The sequence below is a fragment of the Eulemur rufifrons genome, chromosome 10, assembly GCF_041146395.1.
Source record: "Eulemur rufifrons isolate Redbay chromosome 10, OSU_ERuf_1, whole genome shotgun sequence".
NCBI classification, from domain to species: domain Eukaryota; kingdom Metazoa; phylum Chordata; class Mammalia; order Primates; family Lemuridae; genus Eulemur; species Eulemur rufifrons.
In genome coordinates, this window is record NC_090992.1 from 22,873,749 (window position 1) to 22,899,636 (window position 25,888).

The window sequence follows — 25,888 nt, forward strand, 5'->3', positions numbered from 1 at the left end:
ATCCTGCAGTCTTCTCCCCAAATAGAGAAATGGCAGGGAAAAAGACATAATTTTATTGATGATTCTTCCCATATGCTTTGACAGAAGAAAGGAAAAGCTCCATCGATTAGAAACGCCAAGGTCTCTAGAGAAAAAAAAAAAAGCATATGGAAAATCATAAAGATAAATAAGAGAGGTAAGGGAAAGGCTGAAGCTTTGTGGTTGGATGTGACTCAGGTCCAGGTAGTGATGGAGGCCACCCACGTGCAGACTGCAAGCTTGAGACCAGGGGAAGATGCTGCACCAGATGTCCAGAATGAAAGGCTAGAGATGCCTGGGAAATTAGGGTGAGTGGAAAGTGATCCTCAAGGAGATACTTCTCATTATTTAATGATAAAACACCTCCAATGGCTTATGTTGGTGTTTACTTCATTTGGTTTGTCATATTAATAGTTAAACATTGTCGACTGAGTGAATATATTAATTCAGCTTCAGGTGAATGAAGAGAAATAGAAACTTGGAGAGCATACCACACACACACACACACACACACACAGTGATTATATTAATAGATATCAGCCTAATAATATTTTTGCTTTCCATAATGCTAAAACATCTACCCCAAAATATTTATTAATTACAAAGGAAAATAGAACTTCACACTATAGAAGCCTGGCAGATACTATCTTAACTAGCTATTCAAGATTAAGATCACCAGAAGTAAGACATTTTTGACATTATGTACTCCTTATGTGATGGATACAACGTTGCTTAGGTGATATCCTGGCCCAAACTGTAAAATCTCACTCTAATCATAAGAATACATCAGACGAACCCAAACTGAAAGTCCAACAAATACTGACCAGTACTCTTCAAAAGCGTTAATGTCATCAAAAACAAGGAAATACTGAGGAACTATCACAGGTTGAAGGAGGTTAATGAGCTTAAGAACTAAGTGTAAAATGGAATTGTGGATTGGATTCTGTAACAGTAAAAGGACATTATTGAATGAATAGGTGATATTCTAATAAGGTCTGTAGTTTAGTAAATGTTATATTAATGTTAATATCCTGGTTTGATATTGTTCTATGGTTATGCAAAATACTAATCTTTGAGGACAGTGTATAAAATGTATATAGAAACTCTACTATTTTTTCATTTCAAATTATAAAATTAAAATAAGTGGAAAAAGAAAGTTAAAAGACAATAAAAATTGGGAAATATTATTTCATATATATATGTGTGTATATATATTCTAATAATACAATAACAGGAATAAATACCCAAGTAGAAAAGTTCAAAGAGCATGAATAGGCAATTCACAAAATAACAAACTTAAGAAACACACAAATTATTATTTTAATTATTTTCTGGAACACTGGGCCAAAGAGACAGGAAAAATTAAATCTTGGTATTAGAAAACAAATTATAAAGGGAGTAAAAACAAAAAATATTTTAGTCATTTAGAGGATTTGTAAATGACAACACGTATTTGAATATAAGGACAGCAGAGCATTTCTTAGAACAGAATTATTTTACCCCTAGAGGTAGCCTTGGATGACCATCTAGTCTAAGTGCCTCAGGGTGGTCTTGTCACCCTTATCCTGGTGGGGCCATATGTCCCCCTGTATGCATAGAGGAGACTAAATTTGTAGCATAACTCTGCTTTTCTCCTCTTGCAGATGTCAAAGCAGCTTTTGTTTCCCCCAATTCTCAAGTTAATGAGCTATAGTTTTTCCAGCTGGAAGCAGGCTGAGAGACCTGAAAGGATTCACTCAAGGTCACACCAGAGGGACAGGAAAGTACTGGAATATGAACCTGGATGTGTCTGACCCCAGAGGCCATGCTTTTTTGTTGTTGTTAAGAAGTTCTAACATTTTTAAAATTTGCATACAGAAAAATACACTCATTGTGCTATAGAGTTCTGAGTTTTGACAAATGCCTACAGTGGTGTAAGCACCGCTGCAGTTGAGATGCAGAATAGTTCTATTATCCAAAATCCTTCTCTCATGCTGGCCCTGTGTAGTCAACTGCTCTCCCCGTTTGAATCCCCAGGAAGTGCTTATCTGTTTTCTGTCCCTAATAGTTTTACCCTTTCTAGAATGTCACACCAATAAAATCATATAATATGTATTTTTTTTTAATCTGGTTTCTTTCCTGTAACATTCTGTATTTGAAAGCCATTGCGGATATTATAAGTTTGTTCTTTTTCATTGCTGAGCAGTATTCTGTTTTATGGATGCACTGCAGTTTGTTTATCCCTTCATCAGCTGAAGCACATCCTGATGGAATCTAGTTTGGGCAATTAAAATGGAACTGCTCTGAACGTTTGCACACAGGAGTGAGATTGCTAGGTCGTGTGTCAAATATATGTTAACTGTGTAAGAAACTGTCAAATTGTTTTCAAAGTATGTTAATTTTATAGGAAACTGTCAAACTGTCTTCCAAGTGGCTGATAATTTTGTATTCCCACTTGCAGTTTATGAACTTTCAGTTGCTGTGCATTATCACCAGCACTTGGATTTGTCTATTGTTTTTGGTGTTTATATTTGAGCTTTTCTAAGCGTTTGTAGCAAGATCTCATTGTGATTTTTAATTTGTTTCTCCACGGTGATTAGTAACGTTGAGCAGCATTTCATGTGCTTATTCACCATTTCTGTTATCTTCTTTGGTTAAATGTTCACATATTTTGCCTATTTTTTATTGCTTTGTTTGTTGAGTTTTGAGAATTCTTTATACGTTTATATATTCTGGATACAAGTCCTTTGTCAGATACATGATTTGCAAATATTTTCTCCCAGTCTGTGATTTGTATTTTTACACTCTTCTTAGTGTCTTTCTTAGAAAAAAGATTTTAAATTTTGTTGAGGTCCAATTTGCTAACTTTTTGTTTTATTGCTTGTACTTTTGAATTGGTATCTAAGAAGTCTTTGTCTAACCCAAAGTCACAGAAAATTTCTCCTGTTTTTTTCCTCAAGATTATATAGCTTTACATTTTACATTTAAGTCTCTGAGTCATTTGGACTTCTAATAATTTTTGTGGAAGGTATGAACTATGGGTATCTATCTTATCTATCTATATGTCATCTATCTATTTATTTGTATATAGTTGTTCCAGTTGGTCCAAACCATTTGTTGCAAAGATTATAGTTTCTCCAATCTACTACCTTTATATCTTCTTCAGAAATCAGTTGAACATATGGGTGTGTAGGTTTATTTTTAGATTCTTTTATCAAGCTACATTTCTGTCAGTACTACCACACTGTCTTAGCGTAGCTTAATAATGAGTTTTGAAATGAGATAGTGTGAGTACTCCAGCCTTGTTCTTCCCTTTCAAAATTGTTTTGGCTATTCTTTTTTTCCCCTATATAAATTTTACAATCACCTTGTCAATATCCACAAAAAAATTTACTAGGTAGGATATTGATTGGAATCGAGTTTTATCTATAGGCCAATATAGGGAATATTGACATCTTAAAAATATTTCACTCTTTGAATATGGGCACATCACATATCTCTCTATTAAGTGCTTTATGCTTTGTGTGGGGGGTGTGTGTGTCTGTGTGTATGTGCATGTTATTTTAAGGAGATAAAAGAAGGAGAAAAAAAAAATAAAACAAACAAGTAACCCAGTCTCCTAGTGGTCTTTTTCACACTTTGATTCATACTCAGTCTGCCTACTATTTTTTACTTTGCAAAGTCCTCAGGTCCTTGCTTTTTTATTACTTCCAGAATTTTCAGTTGTAATTAGTGGAAGCATTAGTCGTACTGGGCTTATTCCATCATGTTTGGTATTGAAAATCAGTTGTCTTTTTTTTTTTTTTTTTTTTTTTTGAGACGGAGTCTCACTTTTGTTGCCCAGGCTAGAGTGTCATGGCGTCAGCCTAGCTCAGAGCAACCTCAAACTCCTGAGCTCAAGCAATCCTTCTGCCTCAGCCTCCCGGGTAGCTGGGACTACAGGTGTGCCCCACAGCTGGCTAATTTTTCTATATTTAGTAGAGACAGTGTCTCACTCTTGCTCAGGCTGGTCTCAAGCTCCTGACCTCGAGCGATCCTCCTGCCTCGGCCTCCCAGAGTGCTAGGATTACAGGCGTGAGCCACCGCGCCTGGCCCTGTTTTTTTTTTTTTTAATTTTTTTTTTTTTTATTTCAGCGTATCATGGGCGTACAAATGTTTAGGTTACATATATTGCCTTTGCCCCAGGCTTTAGTTTTGATTACATAAATCCTTCCTATATGGTGATGACATAGACTGTAGAGCACCCAGAAGTGGTTTATTAGTGGTTTTTCAGTTTGAACAAACCAACTCTGATTCAGCTTCCTGAAGATGTAGTTGTTAAATGTGAAGGATATGCTTTCAGTGTGAAAGTTCAAAGGTGGATAGGAGCCGAGGGGCAAGGGTTGACCATAGGACCACTCTTTCCTTTTATGTCCAGTAACATTTATTTAGGTTCAGGAGCTTCTTCCTTTCTTGACAGTGTCATGATGTGTAATTTAAAAATAAATGAAATGAAAATTGATGTGACAGTTTGCAGAATCACCAGGGTCTGTCTGGGAGCATTTCTTAGCAGGCACTGCCATGCTGACGAGTAAAAAGAGGTAGCATGTAATGCAGCATCTCGCAATATTACCATTTATTTAACCCAAAAGAGAATATAATTTCCTATTTCCAAACACATCTCAGCTGATTGATAAGCTTCAGCACCTTCCAAACAGTATTATTTCTCCTAAATCTCAAAAAGGCTTATTAAAGAAGTGTAAGTAGCTTCATCTTCTAATAGAGATAGTAATCAAATTTCCCATTTTATCTGGAAGCATTGGAGATCCCTAAATTTATTCTCTCAAGCATAATATTAATTGCTTATTTTACTTTTTGTGCCCTATTTTTAGGTTATTTGTAATGTAGACACAAAAATATGTATCTAGTCATTTTTCTGTTTTCTAGTTATATAATTCTTGAATCTTCAAGGTTACTTTTATTATAAATTAAGATACTCCTCTAGAGATCCTCAGACTAATTCTTTACTAAAGCATAGTGCTGCAGAACAGTCCAAAGCACTGATTAAAATAATCTACTAAAGTGAATTGCACTAACAATTGTTTGATATACCTTTAAGATATTAATATATTTTTAGTTAGAATAAAAACTTGATTGTAAATTTAGAAGGTCCTGCATTGACTTCTGAATGAGGTCAAAATGCATGTTTGTGAAGCTAGGGGAAATATTTACTTTTTTACAGAGGGATTATATTTTTGCTATGAAAGCTGTTCAGTGTTAGGAACAGATAATATCTTGTGAGTCATATTTTAAAATGACATAACCAAATTAGAATGTATAGATTTCAAAAAAGATTTAAAAAACCCAGGAATTTATTGAGACTGAAGTATATTTTTATACACAAAATTATCCAGATATGAGCAGAAATCCAATAGGCATGGCTTACTGGACATTCATACATTCATTCGTTCACTATTTGTGCCCTAGGCACTGCGCTAGCCTCTCAGGTTGCAGAAATAATGATTTTAGATTTTTTTTAAAGCCCTCAAGTAGAGCATTGTGAACTGGTTTTAAAATAGAACTGTAATTGTCCTTTTCAAATGAATATTTGTACCTTCATTTAGTCATTCAAATAAGGGTGAGCGAGCAATTACATTGTACCCATAGGCCTCTAATGGATAGAGTATGTCACAGTATATATGTAAATGCTGTATTCATAACATATGGCTTTTCATAGTCTACAAATTACATCTGAATTGTACATTTAATTTTCATAATAATCTTCTGATTAGATCAGGCATGTATTAAAAACTCCATTATAGTTAATGGAACTGAAGCAAAAAGAAGTTACATAATTTTACATCCTAGAAACAGAGTTGAGAAATGGAAGAGTTGGGACTGCAAGACCAGTGCTCACTTTATATCAGCCTCCTGTTTCTAAAAAGCTGAAAGCCCAGCCTGTTGATGCAAAATTCTGGCATTAAAATTCTCATGATATACTGACTAATATTGTTTATATGCATAAGTCTCAGTGTAAATGTCACCTCCCCTGGGAAACTCACCTTGATTGGAATGATCAGGTTCTCATTTACAAACCCTTACAATTACTACAGTAATAATCACTTTGTAACAAACTATTTTAAACATGCATTCCCTAGTAAGCTGTGAATTCTATGAAGCTGATTTTCTTGACTGCTCTTTACTCTCCCCGTACATTACTAAGCTCTAACAAGCAGGTTACTTTTCTGTTCTTCAGACCTGCCAAGCCCATTTCTGCCTTAGGGCATCTGCAGATTCTCCTCTGCTTGGGTTGTTCTCCTAAGAGCCAGTGGCTTGGGCTCCTTATCTGGTCTCAGCACAATGCCAACTCCTTAGAGAGGTTTTTCTTCACTGTTGCAGCTAGATATTTCATACCTTGCTTTATTTGCTTCATAGAATGTAGCATTATTTGACATTCCGTTGACTCTTCTATGCTTTATTTATAAATTGCCAGAGAACAGGCATTTGATCTGTCTTGTTTACCACTTTCATCCCAGCACTTCAACAGTAGACCTGTCAAGTATTAGAGACAAATTAAACATTTATTGAAGGAATGACTGGAATGATGAATTCATGAAATCTTAGGTTTGATGTGCTAGTTAATTTTTTAGTACACATAAAAACAAATACATGACTATTTATTAAATTGTGTTTATGTATCACCTAAAACACTCCTATATATTCTACTTTGGGTAACACAAATTAATTATTAAGTATTACTCCTTGCATCTTTACTGGGAAATATATAATAAACTTCATGTGAATGTATTCTCTTCACTTCTGTATTCATATGAATAGTATCTACCATGGTATCTGGCATATAGTAAGTGCTTAGTAAGAATGGGTTTAATAAATTAATATTTGTCTATATGTGACTAGTACATATTTATACTATGTGGCCACGCATATTTTTTTTCTTATTAATATTGAGGTGTTTGCTTATCTCTCAAGTCTGTTTGGATACAGAATAACCATTTTTCTTTTTACATTCACAGGATTATACCTTGACAATGTACTTTCAGCAAGCCTGGAGAGATAAGAGGCTGTCCTATAATGTAATACCTTTAAACTTGACTCTGGACAACAGAGTGGCAGACCAGCTCTGGGTGCCCGATACCTACTTCCTGAATGATAAGAAGTCATTTGTGCACGGAGTGACCGTTAAGAACCGCATGATCCGCCTCCATCCTGACGGCACGGTCCTCTATGGACTCAGGTCTGTAGTGCCCGCTTCAAAATACAACTTTTCCTGAACAAAATACCTATTGCTTATTACTGAAAGGAAATACTGTGCTGTTTTCCTTACGCCTTCTTCCATTTTACTGAGAAAGAGTTAAGCCTCCCATCCAGTAGACATGTGAGAGCTTAAGGTGGCGTGCTTACAAAGGGACTTAGCCCCAGCTAAGACTGAGTTTTAGTGAATTATCTTCCAATATCAGCTGCTGATCCTAAAGCTGCTTTCTTTAAGGAGTGGGGATAAACAATATAAAAATAGCTGAGAGACAAGGTTTCTTTAGTATGGAAAAAATTATGAATGCCCAATAATTGTTTGAATGTGGCAGATGCTGGGTTTTATAAATTGCTTCTTGAGCTGCCTGAACTGGGTCATGGTCCTCTGATGATGAGAAAGATTATTGCACCCTCTCACCCTCCAAGGAGCAATCAGACTTGCAAGTAAATGAAGTAGTTAGCTCATGTTTATTAATAAGAATGTACACTCTTAAATGTACCTCTATGTCAGAAAGGAGTTGTGATGCTTTGTTATTTGGGTGAGAATGATTTGTAAAATAAGACAGCTTCTTCTTTTAAGGTTTATTTTGTAGCAAAAGCAATAGATAGTTTTCTGGAAAAAATAAAGAAATTTTGTATTTATCTTACTCTGATAACATTACAATATAAAGGATTTATCTGCATTATAAGGGGAGAAACTCTAAATTCTGACATTTTTCAGTTGCCTTTCAGTTACCTTCTGTTTTACATAAATATGTGATTGCCTTTTCTTAATAGTGATGACAATAATAGTATTATTCATTAATTGAACACTTGTTAGAGATCAGACATTGTGCTAAGTGCTTTCCATGCGTTATTATAGTCAATCCTTTCAACAACTTCATACATTAGGAACTACTATTATCTTTATTTTCAAATGAAGAAACAGAAGCTGATGCAGCTGCCCAAGGTCACAAAGAAAGTAATCTTTGGAGATGGGATTTGAACCCTATTCCAAGCTCAGAGCCAGAGCTCCTAGCCACTACATAGGGATTCCTCCGCTCCCGCATTTTTCTATTCTATCTCATTTTAATTTTCTGCTGTGTTCAGAGCTGACTGATGTGTTTTCTTAGATCCTTAGAATCAGCTTTTTTGTTTATCACATTTGTAGAGAGAAAGACATTTGGCTTTCAAAGGAGGGGGAGGAACAAGAGAGGCAGAGAGAGAGAGAGAGAGAGCACGTTTGTACTCTATGTCAGGCACTAGTGGTGAGGACAGAAATTAGACACCAGCACTGCTCACGTACACGGCTTAGGAAAGAAGGAATCAGAGGAGAAAGAAAATAAGTTGACTGGTAAAGTCTGAAAAGATTCCGTCCAAGTGGTGGAGTTTGAAAGTAGTAATGGAAAGAATTGTGTTCAATGGATACATGGTATTGAACTTAGTACTTGGAATCAACTACAAAGCATAAGGTTTCACAAAGACCTTGATGAGAGGATGACTGTGTGGACAGTGGAAAACAGAGGAATGGAAGAGGTTGTAGTTTACACTTTTTAAAAGTTAAGCACAGAGGAAGGTAAAAGTCTGGAAGAAGGCAGGAGACATAGAAATGATAAGTTACCCAGGGCAGACCCAATGCTTGATGCATTTTGCCCATCATTATCATTTCACCTTTGCAGGAATAACGCAGAAATCAGCTCTTCCTGTGTCACTGGGATACACATCTTTAGGGTGGAGAACACATGATATTCTTCTTTGTATATCCAACGCTAACAAAGCACCTGCACCATAAATAGCAGCTCAGTAAAGGTTGAGAATGAATTTATGAATGCATATATGCAAAGTTGAGAGGACGGGAAAATCAGCAATCAGAATGTCTTTGGAATTCAAAGGCAATATGGATGATAAATTGACTTCTTTCTGTCATTAAGTCATTAATCAGACAAAAAAGTGACGACCACTCATTCTGAGCAGTAAGACCACCTGGACAACATTGTTGTGCCTTAAACTCATGACAGTAGGAAATCATCATTTTCCCATTCCCACTTCCAACAAGGGCTGTTGACAAATTGTACGGTTTTCTGAACACATCTGACGGGCATCAAATTAACACATCTGCATGGAGCAGGCTCATGAATTGTGATTGTTCTCTCAGTTAGATTGTTAATTCTGAAGGTGAAATTGATAGGAAGGTTTTTAAGGAAAATTATAAATGTCCATTCCACTTTTTTCCTTAATTTTTTTTTTTACTTCAAAATATTATGGGGGTACCAATGTTTGTGGTTACATAGATTGCTTTTGTTATGCTTGAGTCAGGGTTATAAAGTGTGCTGATCACCCATATGGTGTTCATTGTACCCGTTAGGTGGATTTTCACCCATCCTCTTCTCCCCCTCTTCTGCCTACTTAATTTCCACTGAGTTTTACTTCCCTCTGTGCAGTTTTAATGGATGAATAGAACATTTTGTTTCTTAGCTGGAAATGTAATGCGGTCTAGATATTCCTTTCTCAACTTCAGGAGGTTCATTTATAGTAGGTAAGTAAAAGGAATTCAGTTAAAATTAACATGTCAAGGTTGATTCAGCAATACTTGGCCCCTCCTTCTATTTACCCACCCCCACCCCAGTCATTTTCTGTCTCTGACAGTCTAGTAAGAAATTTATCCTGCATCTATATTCAATAGTGGCTGCACTGAAACAACACTTAAAATATTAATAATATTAATATCAGTAGCTAGTACTCATTAAAGGACTTAGCATGTACTTGTCACGGTGCCATAAATTGCCATATATTATCTCATTCAATATTAACTTTAGCCCTACAAAGTGAGTTATTATTTTCTGCATTTTACATGCAAAAGTGAAGAAACTTGTGTGCCAAGTTCCACAGCCACTGTGCAGGAGAACGTAGTTGAGCTTAGTTGTCTGAATGCAAAGATGTTGCTCTTCTCCATTCTGTCCTGCTTTTACATGCTGGCAAGATGGGAATAAAGAACAGAAGGAATCACCTGAGATCACACACAGGAAAACAGGATAAGAAAAGTTAGATAGATAGAGACTTTATTACTAATCGATAGAATAACGTCCTACAGAACAATAGGCCTGAATGTTCTATGGAAGGCGCATCTTTAGGTCCTGAGGTTCACCCCAGTTCCACTGTACTAGGGGATGATTTTTGTTGTGTGGATTTCTGGGGCACAGGCAAGATCATTGTAAAGAACTAGGTAGTGGCTAAGTTTATCAGTCTGGATGAGAAAAATTGAAAGGCAACCATGAAACCTGGGTGTAGAAGGATGGCACGGGGAAAACTTTAAATATCAAGAAGTGACCAAAATGTTGGGTAGAACAATGCCTCTGAGCTGAATGTCTTGTGAGTTCAAGGCAACGACTAACTTAAACTCCCCTCCCATTGAGACAAACAAAGATCGGCTGGCAGGGTGAGGGAGGGCCAGTCATTCACAGCAACTGAGTGAGCCTCGTTTCTTCAGTGAACTCTTCAGGTATTAAAATGTAATAAAGAGAGAAAGAAGTATGGCAAAATATATATGCCTGTTGAATTGAATGGTGGGTATGTAGGTATTCAATGTGTTGTTCTCGCACATTGTCTGTATGTTTGAAAATTTTCCTAATAAAATTTGGAAAAGAAAAAAAAAAAAACATTATGTTTCAGAGGTTTAGGTACCTTTAGGTCTATTATCTAGGAAATATCACTCAAGATTTAAAAGGTCTGCAGCCAAAGCATGATGTTTCTGATCTCTTGGAGGTAGAGAATCATATGCATACATGTGCTTTGAGTAGCTGTGTCTGAAGATGAGGTCCTCCCAGCCCAGGGGATGCGTGGCTTAGCGGGTGAGATCCATGACCACCTATAGCCACTCTAAGAGAGGCTCTTCTGCTACAACCTTGCTAACCTTGTGAAAGTTTCCTTCTGCAAGAGCATGTCCGTTGCTTCTGATTATGCACAGCAAGAGATTTGGGTCTACACATGCTAGTACATTGTGTTTGTTTAGTAAGAGTTTTGAGCATGCACACCAACTGCTCAGCAAGCTTGTATTAAGATACAGTCAGTGGCCTTGGGGAGTTCAGAAGATGGACATCAAGACTGAGAAATGTAGAAAATATTTTAGGCCTTATTGTTATAGACTAAGTTCTAACAGTTTTCATCCTGGTTGGATCCCTGTTTCCCCATCTCCAAAAGCACAAGATTACATCATACTTGCAGTTATTCCATTGCTTTTCAGGTGGATAATCATTTCAGAGGTGCAGGGAACAGAGTTCTAATGTTACCCAGATAGACAAATGAGCCCAAATGGGCAGTGCAATCAAAAATTGGTAATGATAATGGGATTTGGGTTTTAATTTGGACTTTTGTTCCTGATTTCTCATTGAACCTTAAGCATATTCTCCAGGTTTTATTTTCCTCATGCAAAAGAAAGAGGGGGAAACTTATATGATATCAGTTGTCTTTACAATCCGATCGTTCTGTGAATCAGTGATCATGAAATATAAAAGAATGTATAATCCATGAGATTAGAAAATGAAATTATATATTTGGAGTAGCACAGTAATTGGAGGATAATGCTTAATATTATTTAATATTTAATAATGAAATGGAAGGATGGATGGGTGGGAAATTATAGAATGTTCCCCCAGTTGTCTTTTCCCTGCTCTGTGAAGTAAGATGCTGGTTCCCAGAGCAAGAAGAACAGGAGTGAAGAGAATGGACATGGACTAGGCCAGGCATGTCTAGAACAAGAATAACTACTAAAGAAAACTCAAAGGATTGTCATGCAGTGTTGAGGACACCCACTGACAGTGGAGCCAGGTATGTCTGGCCAGCCGTTGCATTTGGCAGCTTGAGATGACTAGTAAGGAAATTAGATTCCTGGCTTAAGACCCAGTTGGTCGTGATAAGCTTTAAAAGCCACCCTGTAGCCCCAAACCCAGTGCCTCATTTGTAGCATGCACTCAGGAACTTTCATTTAATCAAGTGTTGTAGGATTCCTCCGAAACCAGGTCTTTCCTTTTCTTCTCATCATGTCTTATCGCTCCTCTATTTTCTCAACTTTATTTAAAGAGCTACAGGAATAATTAAGTTATTGATAATGCTTTTTCAAGCTAAAAATTGTAATTTGTGGCTGAAGACTAATGAAATCCTTGAATATAGATTCTCACTGTGTTAGTACATTTGGGTTGCTGTAACATAATATCATAAACTGAGTGGCTTTATAAGCAACAGAAATTTATTGCTTACAATTCTGGAGCCTAGGAAGTCTAAGAAGGACTCACCAGCAGATTCGATGTCTTGTGAGGGGCTGTTTCCTGATTTACAGAATACACCTTCTCCCTGTGTCCTCAGCAGGTGAAAGGGACAAGGCAGCTCTCCTGGGAATCTTTATGAGGGTACTAATCCCATTCATGAGGGCTCTGCCCTCAGGACAGACATAATCACCTCCCAAAAGGCCCCACTCTTAATACTGTTACATTGGGGATTAGGTTCAGCTCATGAATTTGGGGGACACAAACATTCAGACCATACCACTCACCTTTACTCTTCGTTATAGTTGATGATAACTCATTTATTCCAACTGGATCATAAAATCAAATACTTTCTGTATTTTACTACATTATCTAGAGATTTCTGTCAAGAGATATGGCCAGATATGGGGAAGAATAGTGTTCTTGGAAGTAGTCCAGCTATAGAAGTGGCAACAAAAGACTTTTTAGTTGACTAACGAGAAGAATTCCTAGCAATTTAAAAAGCATATGTTTCAAACAGATTGGAAATGTATTCTATTCCAAAATAACATTGGCCCAATTGGGTCATTTTCACAACACTGCAAAGAAAAATGACATAGAAAATATAGAATTTCTATCAGCGAACCCAGCTAAAGCACGAGCAGGTAAAAATCAGTTTTAGTCTGATGTTGATGTGACCATAAATAAGGCTACATAGATATACTTCAGACTATTATTTAGTTAAAATATGATATTTATTAGATTTCAAAAATTAGTTACATGGGACATGGAATCAAGAGACCTGTATTGTTGTCTGAAAGTAGTGATTCTTCTACCCACTCATTTAAATGATTTCTAAATGTTTATTCTAGCTCAACAAAGCCTGTGATTCTGTGATTTGCTAATGTATGACATATATCCTTTTAGGACTCCAATTATGTACATAGCAACATTTAACATATTTCAGTGCTCTGGCAATTGTGTTTATCTCCTTGAAAAAAAATCTTCTGATGCATTAAGAAATCTAAAACATCAGTACATTCAGGTACATAAGACATCGGTCAACCCGAATTATCAATTGATGGCATCTTTTCATGAGCATAACGGTATATACTTTTATCCAAACTTGGAATCTAAATCCAAATTGGGCTTTATATTATTCATTCCAAGTCATTAATACTACATCATGAGCACTTTATCACATTGAAAACTCTTCAAAAAGCACAATAAAAATACTTGTCCAGTTATGAAATGATACATTTCTAATTGAATATTTAGAAACTATGATTTTGTGAAAATAAAATTACCCCTAATTCTACCACTCAGAGATAACCACTACCTGTGCCTTGCTCTATAATCTTTCAGATATTTTTCTTTTTAGCAGTGTCGATGTAGTTTTTCAATAAAAAACATTCATATTATACTGTTTTGTGATCTGATTTAACAATGAAAGTATCATAAAACCCTCATGTCAATAAAGCCGTCATCATCATCATTCTTTAACCATTATAGGACATATTACGTTATTTTCCTCCATCCAATGTAGGATTTGATATAAGGTGAAGTAGGTGGTTGTTGCTATAAAACTCAGGACTATTATTTAAAATTTACTAGTATTTTGATAAGAAACAGGAAAAGCTATTTGCAGTGCAATTTATAATCTTATAGTTGTGCTGTCGTAATTCAATAGTCTCATTAGTTAAAGAAATGGCTGAGGAGATGTACTGGTACTGATTTTGTTAGACTAGTTCTTATGGAAGGAATGGCTTTTTTACTCGTTCAGGGGTGGCTGTCTCATCTAAAAATAGCTGTTTGTCTTTTAATGTGAGTGGGGAGGACATGACTTCAAATGTCTGCACACCTCCCGTATGTAACATTAGATCAGAAACTTGTCACTTCTGATTAAAGGTTCACATTCTTAAAGAAAGATTCAGCAGGAAGCAGAAGGCAATTCAACCACCTCCCGCTATGTATGTTCTGTCATTGGGAAAATGGCAAAGGATAATGTTAGCCTGTAATGAATTTAGACAGGCAGGGTTTTATTAATTTCACCCTCTTCCTCTCCTCCTGAAGTTTTACCACAGGAAGACTGAGTACCCATCCCACACTGAAATGTAGTTCATCAAACATGAATATATCAATTTTTAACTTGGATTTCCTAATTCATTTTCATAGAGATATTGGGCAAATGTAGTGTGTCAAACATAACAAGAGAGATTTTATCAAAAATATTAGTCTTGCTGGCCAGAGTGTGAGAACCTCTTCTCTAAATGTTCCCAGTCTTCAAAGCAGAAAACATATCACCTTCACCTGCCTCCACCTGGGTGGAAAAAGATATATATATGCATTATAGAATGCATCCTCTTTAAAGAACTGCAATTAATATTTAATAGAAATTTCTTTCCCATAATTTTTCCTATAAAATCATATCATTTAAATTAAAAATAAATGAATGTAGAAGCAATTTCTGACATCTTCAAGGACAATTGTACCTGACATCATAGAGACAATGAATGGCAAAGCACAGAGCAGAATCCCAAACTCCTAACCCCAACAGTCCAGGGCTTGGTATCGTGTTGCTGCTGCTGGTGGACTTACTTGGTTACTCGGAGTCATCATTGACTGACATTAGTAAATATTTCAAATCTAAATCAACAGTAGTAGGGTCCGAAATACATCATTCCTCGGACTTTAGAAATGGAGAGACAGGATGTATTTTGCAACCATAGGAAATAATCCAGGGCTCTTTTAGTTGCAACCTTCTGCTGGATTTTATGTAAAAAACATTTAAAGAAGAAAAGCAAGTTTTCCCATATTTTTTCCCCCTTAAATATTACTGACTCATCATGGCCAAGTAGTCACTGGGTCTCCTTTCCTCCAGCTGGATGGGTCCCTCGTTGGACTCATGTCTTTTGATTTCTGTCACATGAAAGCTGGCTGTGGCAGCACTGAAACCAAAGGTGTGAAAGGGACTGCTGCAGCAAAGAGGAATGGCCAGGGACTCTGGAGATTTTGAAGAAGGGAGGACACCAGCTGCATTCCCAAGAAAGGACAAGATCTTGGCAGGCCCGAAGACCGAGTACAGTAGTGGCATTAAAGTAGACCTTGTCTGCAAAGAAGAGAAGCATTGAAATTCATTGAGGACATTTTATTCACAGGCTTGTGAAAGTATCTATTTATAGCATTGGTATACGTAGCGCATTTAGAGGCAGGACTTGCATATTTCTGATTTCATTAGGCGTGAACCCTCTGAGTCACCGGAATAATGTGAATATGGAAAGAAGCCAGATCTTTATTTTATTTTGTTTGATTTTGTTATATTTTGAGCAAAGCATTTCCCAGTAAATGTTTAGAATTGTTGCTGTGTGTGTATATGTCTACATTTATAGGTAGAGATACACATATATATGTCTGTCCGTAGGTATATGTGTGTGTGTGTGTGTGTGTGTGTACACATATCCATAGCAGCAACATTGTTTTCCTGTTTGTCTTACATTAAGACTGAAGAACAACAGAAAGACCTTCCATAAATTGAACCTCAAAACAATGCAGATTGCTCCCAGCATTAAAGATTAGGTTTTCTCCAGTCACATTTGGAGTAACTTTTGTACCACTCTGATTTCATGAAATCAGTAAATTTTGTTGGCAGCATTTGCTGGCAACTTGCTTGGCAAATGGGCAAAATACGGAGTTAGACTAGAACTCTATATTTTGTAATAAGTTTTTTTTTGACAGAGTTTTAATCAGAAAAAGACCTATTCAGAGGCAATGTAAGTGAACACTTGTTTAATTGAGACAGTCACAGTAGCAGTAGTAACATTGATTGAGTACTTTTTGTACATCAAACCTTGAATTATCTCATTTACATTAAACAATTTTGCAAAGGCAGGATGTGGTTATCTCCATTTTATATTGGAGGATACTGAGGCTTTGGGGAGAATGTAACTTGCTATTCAGGGTTCAGATTGAAATCAAAGCTCATGACCACAGTCAGTCACCTCCTCCGAGTTCCAAAGAATACAGTCTCTTCCAGGTTGATGAATGCAAAACACTCTTGAGAAAGCAGGTCCGGAACACGTTGATGGATGGAGAAGAATGAAAAGCCTGAGTTTCCAAGGCTCCTGAAAAGAACTTTAAGTAGTCATTCATCTCCCCTCTAAAGAGATGTCTTAGTCATGTTTATAATGGATGAATAGGGCTCTGTCAGTTTTAAACAGGACTCCACGATAGGGACCCGTGCACTGTTTTTGGTGGCTAGCCCAGCGCTTTTCCCATCAATACAGCATATCCAGTACATTCCTCAGGTGTAACTAAATTTCACATCTCCTTTCATCCTTCTTCTTAAAGGAGTTTCTCTTATGCAAGTACTTAAACATGGGACGTCATTTTTGTTTCACTTTTCTGAACACCCAAGTTTAAAGAAAAGCCACATGCCACCACCGTTTGTAATTTGAGGTATAAAAATTTTTGAAATTCTGTTCTATTTCACCATTTTATAGCCATACCGTGACATTTCAAGAGGGCTCCACACCAGGGAAACATGACCACTGTAAGATTAGAGTAAGACTCAGTTTAATTAGCCGAGTACGCCAAACCGTACTGGAAGTGAGGAGGCCCCTTGGCGTGTTGTCTGCAGTGCAACTTCTCAGCGCAGCTTCGAAGGCTCCCAGAGACTACAGAGGCCACCTGAGAGTTACCTCGCTCACAGGTTTTTCGGCTGGATCGAAGAAACTCAATTCTTCCTTTGTAATTCAGGAAGAAATGATCCAAACAGCCTTGTGCACTATCACTTCAAGGCTGTACCAACATCATTCTCACTTCGACATTCTTGATTCTAACTCTAGTGTCAATACTCAGTCTGGAGGAAGAGCAAAGGGTCGTGAGGCAACAGCCAGGCCTCTAACTTTCAGGTAACTGGAAGAGAATCTTTGTCTACCAGACGATTGGGGAAGACCCTAAAGTACACTGAAGAAAATCTGTATTTATTTTCTGGAACAAATAATAGATACTTGTTTCAGCCTTATTTCCCATTAAGGGGAAGAAAGGGAAAAGATAACAAATTACCTAATCGATGGAAATTACATCCAGAAAATTTTTGTTAAAAGATTCTTAGTTACTTGCTTTGCTAAATAGGTGATAGGGAAAGATTTCTAGCCCATCTCCACCTCTTTATTTTGGAGGCCACAAATAAAGCAAGCTTTCCCTTTGGAAACCAAACAAGTATAATAGGTTAATGACTCAAATCACATTCACCATATTATGAAATGCTCAAGCCATTTTCCTTCTTAGAAGTAGCTCATTATCTGCACTCTTATGGACAGAATAAAAGGCAACAAAATGCTAAACGGCCATCAATCCTTAGAGGAAGATACTAATTCCGTGTTGGATTGTTCCCACTAGCCATAATGGAGAAAATAATTAGGACTTTATATTTTAGCAGCTGTAACAGGCTAACAACTAAGGGAAACTTACTGAAAAGACAAGGATAAAGACTAAAGATGCTTCTGGCGTTAAAATACTAGGAGGCATCTGCGCATTTTACATCATTGTGTAATGAGGCCAAAGAACACAGAACCGTTGGAATAGCAGTATTACAGGGTTTTGAGAGCAGGAGTTTGGGGGGGGGGGGGTCTGACTGCTTTGTTTCAAGGCTTTTATCACAAAGTAGCTGGGCTCCCTCTTTCTGAGCTTCAGCTCCATCATCAGTAAAATAGTGCTTAGTAGTACCTATCTTATAAGATCGTTGGGGAGATTAAGTGAAAAGAAATGATGGCAAGCATTTAGTAAAGCACCTGGCATGTAATAAGTTGTTTATAAAGAGGAGTTGCTATTATTGGCATCACTGCATGTACCTAACCTTGACCCATTCTGCTGTTTTCCATCATATTAAGTGAGGGATGATTTGTGGCAAGAGGGAATGGTGGTGGTAAATCTTGTGCCAGGTGTTAGGGATACACAAAGACAAATGAGACATCCAATCTCCATGACTCAAAAACCTGGAGGTTAGGAAGGGAAGAAAATATGTAACAGAGAGGTAGGTAGGGTAGGATAAGTAAGAAAGAGCCAAACTCTGGAGTCAGACATGGGAGTTGTTCCTACTGGCTTTGGGTCTTTTTTTAAGTCAACTAACTCTAAATGGAAAATAATAATGTCATGTAACTTTTACAAATGTGGTCAAAAGTAAATGATAAATTATTCAATTTTTAAAGAAAAGGGAACTGAGGCTTAGACAAATTCAGTAACTTGTTCAATGTGGCACAATTATACACATCAAAGCTGAGGATAGAGTCCAGGTCTGTTTGGCTCCAGAGCCTGCGTCCCTAATGGTGTTGTAATGGGTTTAATGCAGAGAAACAACCCTGAGCATGGACTAGAAGGTGACAGAGCAGGCAGACACATACTCAGAATTTTCATAAGACTAATAGCTGGATGTAATTATTCATCTTGACTACCTAAATATTAGGAATGTCTTTGTAGTGTTCCAAAAGGAAACTGGAAAAAATATTAGTAGCTCTAACTTATGTTTAGTGAAACAGGTATTGTAGTTAAGTGAACTGTTGAATCTTTAATTCATTTATGTCAGTCCATGCAATCAACTACTGAGAGAGCATCTCTTGTTGCTCTAGGTGGGAGATAGTGGGTACAGGATTAAATAACCCAGATGTAGTCCCTAACTCCTGAAGTTTATGCTTAACAATATAAACACATAAAGAACTAGCTAAAGGGATACTGAGTGATAAATATGAGGCTTAAAAATTGTGATGAATTTTATAAAGAAAATTAAGCATAGTTATCTGATAAAAAGTGACTGGAAGAGAGGGATAGAATCTTACCTTCAAAGGTGACATTTGAATCGAGATGTTATTACTAAAAGCCAGACAGGCAGAGATCTGAGGAATGAGTGTTCCAGTTAGAAACAGAAGTACAGTGGTCCCAAGGGCAGGACAAACTCATGTGTTCACAGGAAGAAGATAAAGTAGTGCTCCTTTACCCAGAACTTTCTGTTCCCTCTCTTTCATATCACTGCCTTTTTTGTTCTGTGTAACTAAATGCATTATTTATTTGTTTAGTAATACTATTCTTACTGGCCTATGGCAGCTAGAATATAAGCTCTATGAGAGCAGAGACCTCTGTTTTGTTCCCCAGTGGTGGTATCCTAGCATCTTTGAAGAGTGCCACTCCCACAAGGGTCGGCTAGAAAATATTCATTGAAGGAATATGTGCATCAGTGATTGAGTAATTGCCATCTCTCCACAGCACTTCTATTTTATCAGTCTAACTACCTGGCTCTATTTATCAGTTAAATGCAATCTGTGGCCTCTGTAGGATTTTTCTTCAAATTGATTTATCACTGTCTCTCATGCAGGCAATTCATGCGAAATAGGGTCTAACAATGGATTTGCACACTGAGATAAATTGAGAGGAGTAGAAAGAGAAGCATGAAATCAAACTAATAATCATTTGGAACCAAATTATCGAAGATTATTATGTTCAACTTACATGAAAAAATCTGATTGTCTTGTTTGGTAGACAATGTGTGGCTTTTCCCTTTATTGGTGAGGAAAACTACATTGGCAGTGAGATTGTGCTTCAGGTGATGTCGATTTCAACAGATGATAAGAATTCATTTTGAAGACAAAGATAGGATCAGCAATTGTCATGAATTCAGTTCCCCAAATTGTGACTTAAATGCCAATGTGAGTTGACTGTAGAAATTTCCATTGGCATGATATTTTCTCATGTTACTTTATCATTTGCAATCAGCACAATATTTTAAAAGATATACAGAGATGCCAAGGTGGAGAGAACTGCACCGAGGCGAAATTTAGGTGACCTGTATTAGCCTCTTACCATAGAATGAGTCAATGAGAAAACATTTTCTAATGGAGCTAGGGCTTTCAGACACAGGTCTCAGAAAATTCATTACAGCTGAGTTCAAGGGGCTGTTCTCTTTTATTCATGATGCTCAAATATTATGTGATTAAAATGTATATAGCTTTTCATTGATTGCAGAGCAGAGATATCATATTCTTTGCCCAGCATAGGGTATGTCTTTATGTTATTTGGGCTATCTTACCTGTATTTCAGAATGAGAGTACACGTGTGTGTGTGTGTGTGTGTGTGTGTGTATGTTGTGTGTATGAGCAAGGGTGAACATATATGTTCCCTTGTGTTTGTCTGTGATGGGGGAAAGGCTGACAGTGCTGGGAGTGGAGGGAGACTGCCACGTGGGGGAAAAAACATATTTGCCCCAAATGTATTTTTTTCCCAAATCTTAAGTATTTGAACCCATTTTGTTGGACTCATGGGTTAATTTTTCCTTTGGGAAGTTAGATACAAGGAGCATGAAGTTCAATGTATACCATCACAAAGAAGCTCATAATGTGATAATGAGAACATTGCCCTCCCACTCAAACTGGCTCTTTCTTAACTACTACACCATTGTGATTAACTAACGGTTAATTCATGAAGCCTTGTTAGGTTTCTGAATCTCTAAACAGTCAGTCACTACCTCTGAGGATGGGATGAGACATACCTCATGCCGTGCCCTTGCGGTAGGTGGAGTTATAACCTGGATGAGGAAAGTTCCGTGTGTGCTGCATGGGTGGCCAGGGGCTGGGAAGAAATATGCATTGAAAGAACAGAGGGGAAAAGCAACATAGGTATGAAAATGCACTTCTAAATTCTAGGCAAAAGACGGCTTTTATTCTGAGACCAGTTCTAAATAATACGAATTATGAGACATTCTGATTTGGGAAACCTCAAGTTCTGGAATCACCTATGAAGCTGAATTAAGTCTATGTCACTAAGTAGGCTTTAGTTTTAATATTTATTTTATTGCAAAAATCCCAGACAACTTAGACAAGGAAGATGCTATATCCCCAAGCTACTTTTGTTTATTGTGATTTTGTTCTTTTAATTTGATGCTCAGGCTTCTGTTTTTTCTATAATAAATGGGATGCTTAGCTCAATTTCATTATTCGTAATATTTTAAAATTCTGAAAAATCAAATAATCCTTATTCAGTGACAAATATCTTTAATTACAAAAGCTGTTTCATCCTTGCAAGTTTTCTGTTTCTGTGGGTGTGGGTAGAAGAGAACGTAAAATATACTTAGAACCAAATTTATAATAGATCATTACTGTAGCTGCTGACCACAAAGATTTGGTGGGGAAGAAAAGATGGGAGGGAAGAGTGCAATTCTTTGTCCCAGGTGATATCAGCTATTACAGACACAATTTGGTGTTCAGGAGAATTTCAGGGTAAGGGCTACCTATGTAGACAGTATTCACTTCAAACCAGGTACTGAACATGAATATTTTCCTTGCATGAGCTGTGACATCTCTATGCTTCAAAATGTGACTTCCATTTCCTTATTTATTTATGCCACTGCTCTCTGGTAAAGAGAACCAACTGAATCGAGAGAGATTTGGGGACACTAGACTTGTTGACATCTCTGGATAGCACTATTTGCATGAACAGATGGGGAAACATGTCACAGGGATAGAGGGGATTCCTAGATTGACAAAAGAGGGGAGAAAGGAAAAGGGAATGCAATGGGCGGGGCAAAGCAGAGTAAGTGTCAGTGGCCGGGAATTCTTTGCAATCTGACCCAGGTAGTGGTCATTGAATGGCTGCCATCTGTGGAATCCCAGGGGGCCCAGGACAGTGATGTCCTACCCGTGCTGCAGGCAGATTGATTAGCACTAGGAATGGGCATGTACCTCCATTTCTCTGTGTTGACGAGAGGAGAGAGGAGATCCCGGTGCTGTTAGCTACAGCTCCCCGTGGAGGCTAGCATGGTTAAGTTTCCATTACGCTTTCTGTGAGGCCGCTGGCCAGAAAAAGGGATGCTTTTACTCATGACAGTTTATTTGCTTACCTGTTTCTTTAGTTTTTCCATTTGCTCATGTGCCCTTTCTGTCATCCATTCTAATTCACATTTATTGAGTAGTTATTTTGTGCCAGCCACGGTACTATTAATAGATGTGTTATGTGGTCTCACTCCGTAAGGTGGGGATTTTTACACAAGAGGCAAGTGAATCCCAGAAAGGTTAAGTAATGTGCCTAAAGTCGTGCAGCTGGCCATGATAGAACTTAACGCTGGATCCGTGTCTCTTTCATTTCTGGAATTATCATAATTGCTCTGTCTTGCCCCTTTCACTTTCATCTTTCTATGAAGACATGACTTATAATTAACCAAGAATTAGTCTTTATAATTGAAGGTACAGAATGTGTGAATGATTTGCTTCCTTAGCTGTAACTCCTATGTTATAGGAAAGAAAATCCATAAGTTTAAACTCAAGCCACATATTTTATAGGCAAGAAATTTTGCTCATATATTTACTCAATTTAGGACATCACTGTTCCATGTCTGACATATCTATAGGCTGTATGGGCTTACAGAGTTGGCAGCATGATTGTTGGCATTATTGTTAAATTATGTGTTTAAAAATATAAGGCACTGGAGGTTGAAAAACTATTTTGTCTTCTGCCCACCATCATGTATGAATTTATTCTCTCTCTCTCTTTCTCTCTTTCTCTTCCCCACCTCCTTTTAATAACAGTAAGGGTTTGTTTTCTGGTTACCTAAATAATACATATTCATCACAGAAAATGTAGAAAATATTCAAAAATATTTAATGTTAAAAGAAAATATAACCTATAATTATACCTTCAGAGATCCTCATCATTAATAGGTGAGGCAGGATTTCCTTCAGCATTCTTTGAATTTTTTTTACAGAAAATTATAATTATGTTATATGTCCATTTTGTGCTTTGCAGAAAAATAAAGGTATATTCACATAATACATACCCATCCTTCAAATAACTTGTTTTTGTTGCACATGGCTTAATTCTTCAGACAGATAATGTACTCCCCAAGTTTTATTGAACATTTCATAATTAGTGAATACTAGCCTTATAAATGGTACCAGTTCAATGTCTGCTTAAATTAAATATTATACTAATTATGCTTTAAATATAAAATCATGTTATCCAGAATTGAGAAAATTGATTAAATAACCACCTTAGGAAATTACTAATCTTAGATTTGTATTTTCACAAGGATCTGAGGATGGAACTGTTATATTAAATAACTCTCATTGTGTTTTGCATTTTTTCTCTTAAAAAAACATTATTGGAGGAAGAAGTACAAAAACTGTGCAGGGGAAATCTAGAAACTATATTGTTAAGAGCTTTATCTATGTAGTTTTATATAGGATAGTTTATTAATTGTTAGGACAAATACAAAAGGTGTACTTAATATGTTACCTGTTGTTATGGAGGCTACTGTTTGACAGAGCATTCCTGGTAATTATGTAAAAAGAAAGCATAAATATGAATATTCTATTGTAAACCTGTCATAAATTTTATACTTTTTATATAAAAAGTCATCGTACCATCTGTGCATGTATGTGCCCCAAGTATTAATTGCAATTTTTATTGCAATAGTACTTTTATTACTCTATTGCTTCTTTTCTTTCTTTAAAAAATACTGTACCATATTCTTGATCTCACCCAGAGTGTTAAAATACATTATAACAATGATGGTAAGAGCAGTTAACATATATCGAACACTCAGGATTTGAAAATGATTGTTCTAGGTGCCTCTAAACATCATCTTGTGTGATTTCTCACAGACACTGATATAAAATAGGCATTTTTATCTACCTTTTCAGAAAAGGAAACTGAGAGTTAGATGAGTTAATAATATCCTCAGTGTCACAGAGATGGAAATGCCAGGTCCAGATTTAAATCTAAGATTGGTTCCAAATATTTTCCCATCTCTTTTCAAAAATGCTAATTCTGTGTTTTTTGGAAATGCAATTGTAAATACAGGAGAACTCTCTTGTTACACATCTTTCTTATTTCCCCAACTCATCGATTTTCTTGAAAATTTGTAGTAACTCAGCTCGTTTCCTTTAACTGTGAAAGTTGACTTAAAGTCACAACTGTTCTACCTTGCAATGTATTATAAAGCAATTTATCTTAACAATACCACGTGTAACCTATTAGTATTTATTTCTGCTTTAACATGATCTGAATTTTTCACCTACCTATGTTATGAGTGGGAAAGTACTTTATTAGTAATTTAATCAGCCATTATCATGGTTGGGTTTTAAATTATATTTCCTAGCAAACTTGAACATAAATGCTCATATCAGAACATCCTATCCTGATCCTTAAATCAAATTTTCCTTTCCGGACTTTCTTAAATCAATGTTTTTAGCCACGTTTTATGACCTTGTCACTCAACTGGTAGTGACAGTGTGTCATCAAGCTATTCAGTTCCAATGTATCCTCACAGCAATTCTTTATGCTGGCTAGGCATCATTTATTCCATTTCAGAGACAAGCAAACTGACCTCCTCCAGTTACATGACTAGGGAATGCAAACACTGATGTTTGTGTCCAAGTCTAAATCAACGAATAGCTCCCCAGGACTTGTTCTTTCCTCTCTACTGAACTGATACCAAGAAAAGAGGACTAATACTCACAAAACAATTTTTTTTGTCCTGTATTCATCTGCTACATTTTTTCACTTTGAGGCTGTAATGAAAAAGGATCTAAAATTCGAGGACATGTATTGTATTAGTAAAGGGAAAGTTGCACTAAAACCTCACAGATATACTGGCTCGGGCATGTGCTCACATAGTTCCATACTGAATGGAATAGAGCCTTAACCTTCAGTGAGTTTTAGTTTGGTCTTGGGTAGAACTGCTGTTGGTAACCTCTAACTGCTTCTCAGCGTCAGGGTTAAATCACTTAGTTTCTCAGAAGCTTGTTTACCTCATTTATAAATTACAGATTATATCAAGGGCTGCTTAACGTCACCCCTCAGGACAGATTCAATTCATAGAAGTATTTTATTTGACAAATGCAGTATTTTTACATTTAGAACATTTCATTTTAAAATTTGTATTTCCTAATTATCTTTTTAAAAATCTAAAGATCAGGAACACTGGGCCTTCTTTCCCACATGGCATTAATAATCTAAAGCTGGGAAGTGGTACCTTGTTTAGACAATGTGTTTTCCAGTTCACCTCAGTCCCCACCATTCCCTATTGTCTTATGTTGAGCCTACTCTTCATACTGCAGAGGCCATAAACCTGATCCTCTAGTCACCTTGTGTTTTGGACTCCTTGATTAGACTTAAGTACCTTGTAATTTTAGAATTTTTTATTCTTTATTATGTCATAACCATGCTCTGCATTTTTCAATGAGCAAAATATAAACTAGTAAGCCTAGAACTTAAGGTCAACCTTCATCCATTTTTTACCAGATTTAAATCCCAGTGAATTTGCTTACCATTCGAGTTTCTCTATCCATTTTGCTAAAATATTCTAGCTCTGGTCATGTGCTCACACTCATTTTCTTGGCAATGACTACTTTGTCCTACAATCACCTTCCTTACTGCAGGTCTTA

At 36.7% G+C, this 25,888-nt stretch overlaps 1 protein-coding gene across 3 annotated transcripts in view; it reads left to right on the forward strand.

Moving 5' to 3' along the window:
• Window positions 1-25,888, forward strand: part of GABRB2 (gamma-aminobutyric acid type A receptor subunit beta2) — a 217,178-nt gene that overhangs the window by 71,655 nt on the left and 119,635 nt on the right. For all 3 annotated transcript variants that reach the window (XM_069484257.1, XM_069484258.1, XM_069484259.1), the window contains exon 4: window positions 7,011-7,231. In XM_069484257.1, coding sequence (XP_069340358.1) covers window positions 7,011-7,231 — 221 coding nt within the window. The remainder of the gene's footprint in view (window positions 1-7,010; window positions 7,232-25,888) is intronic.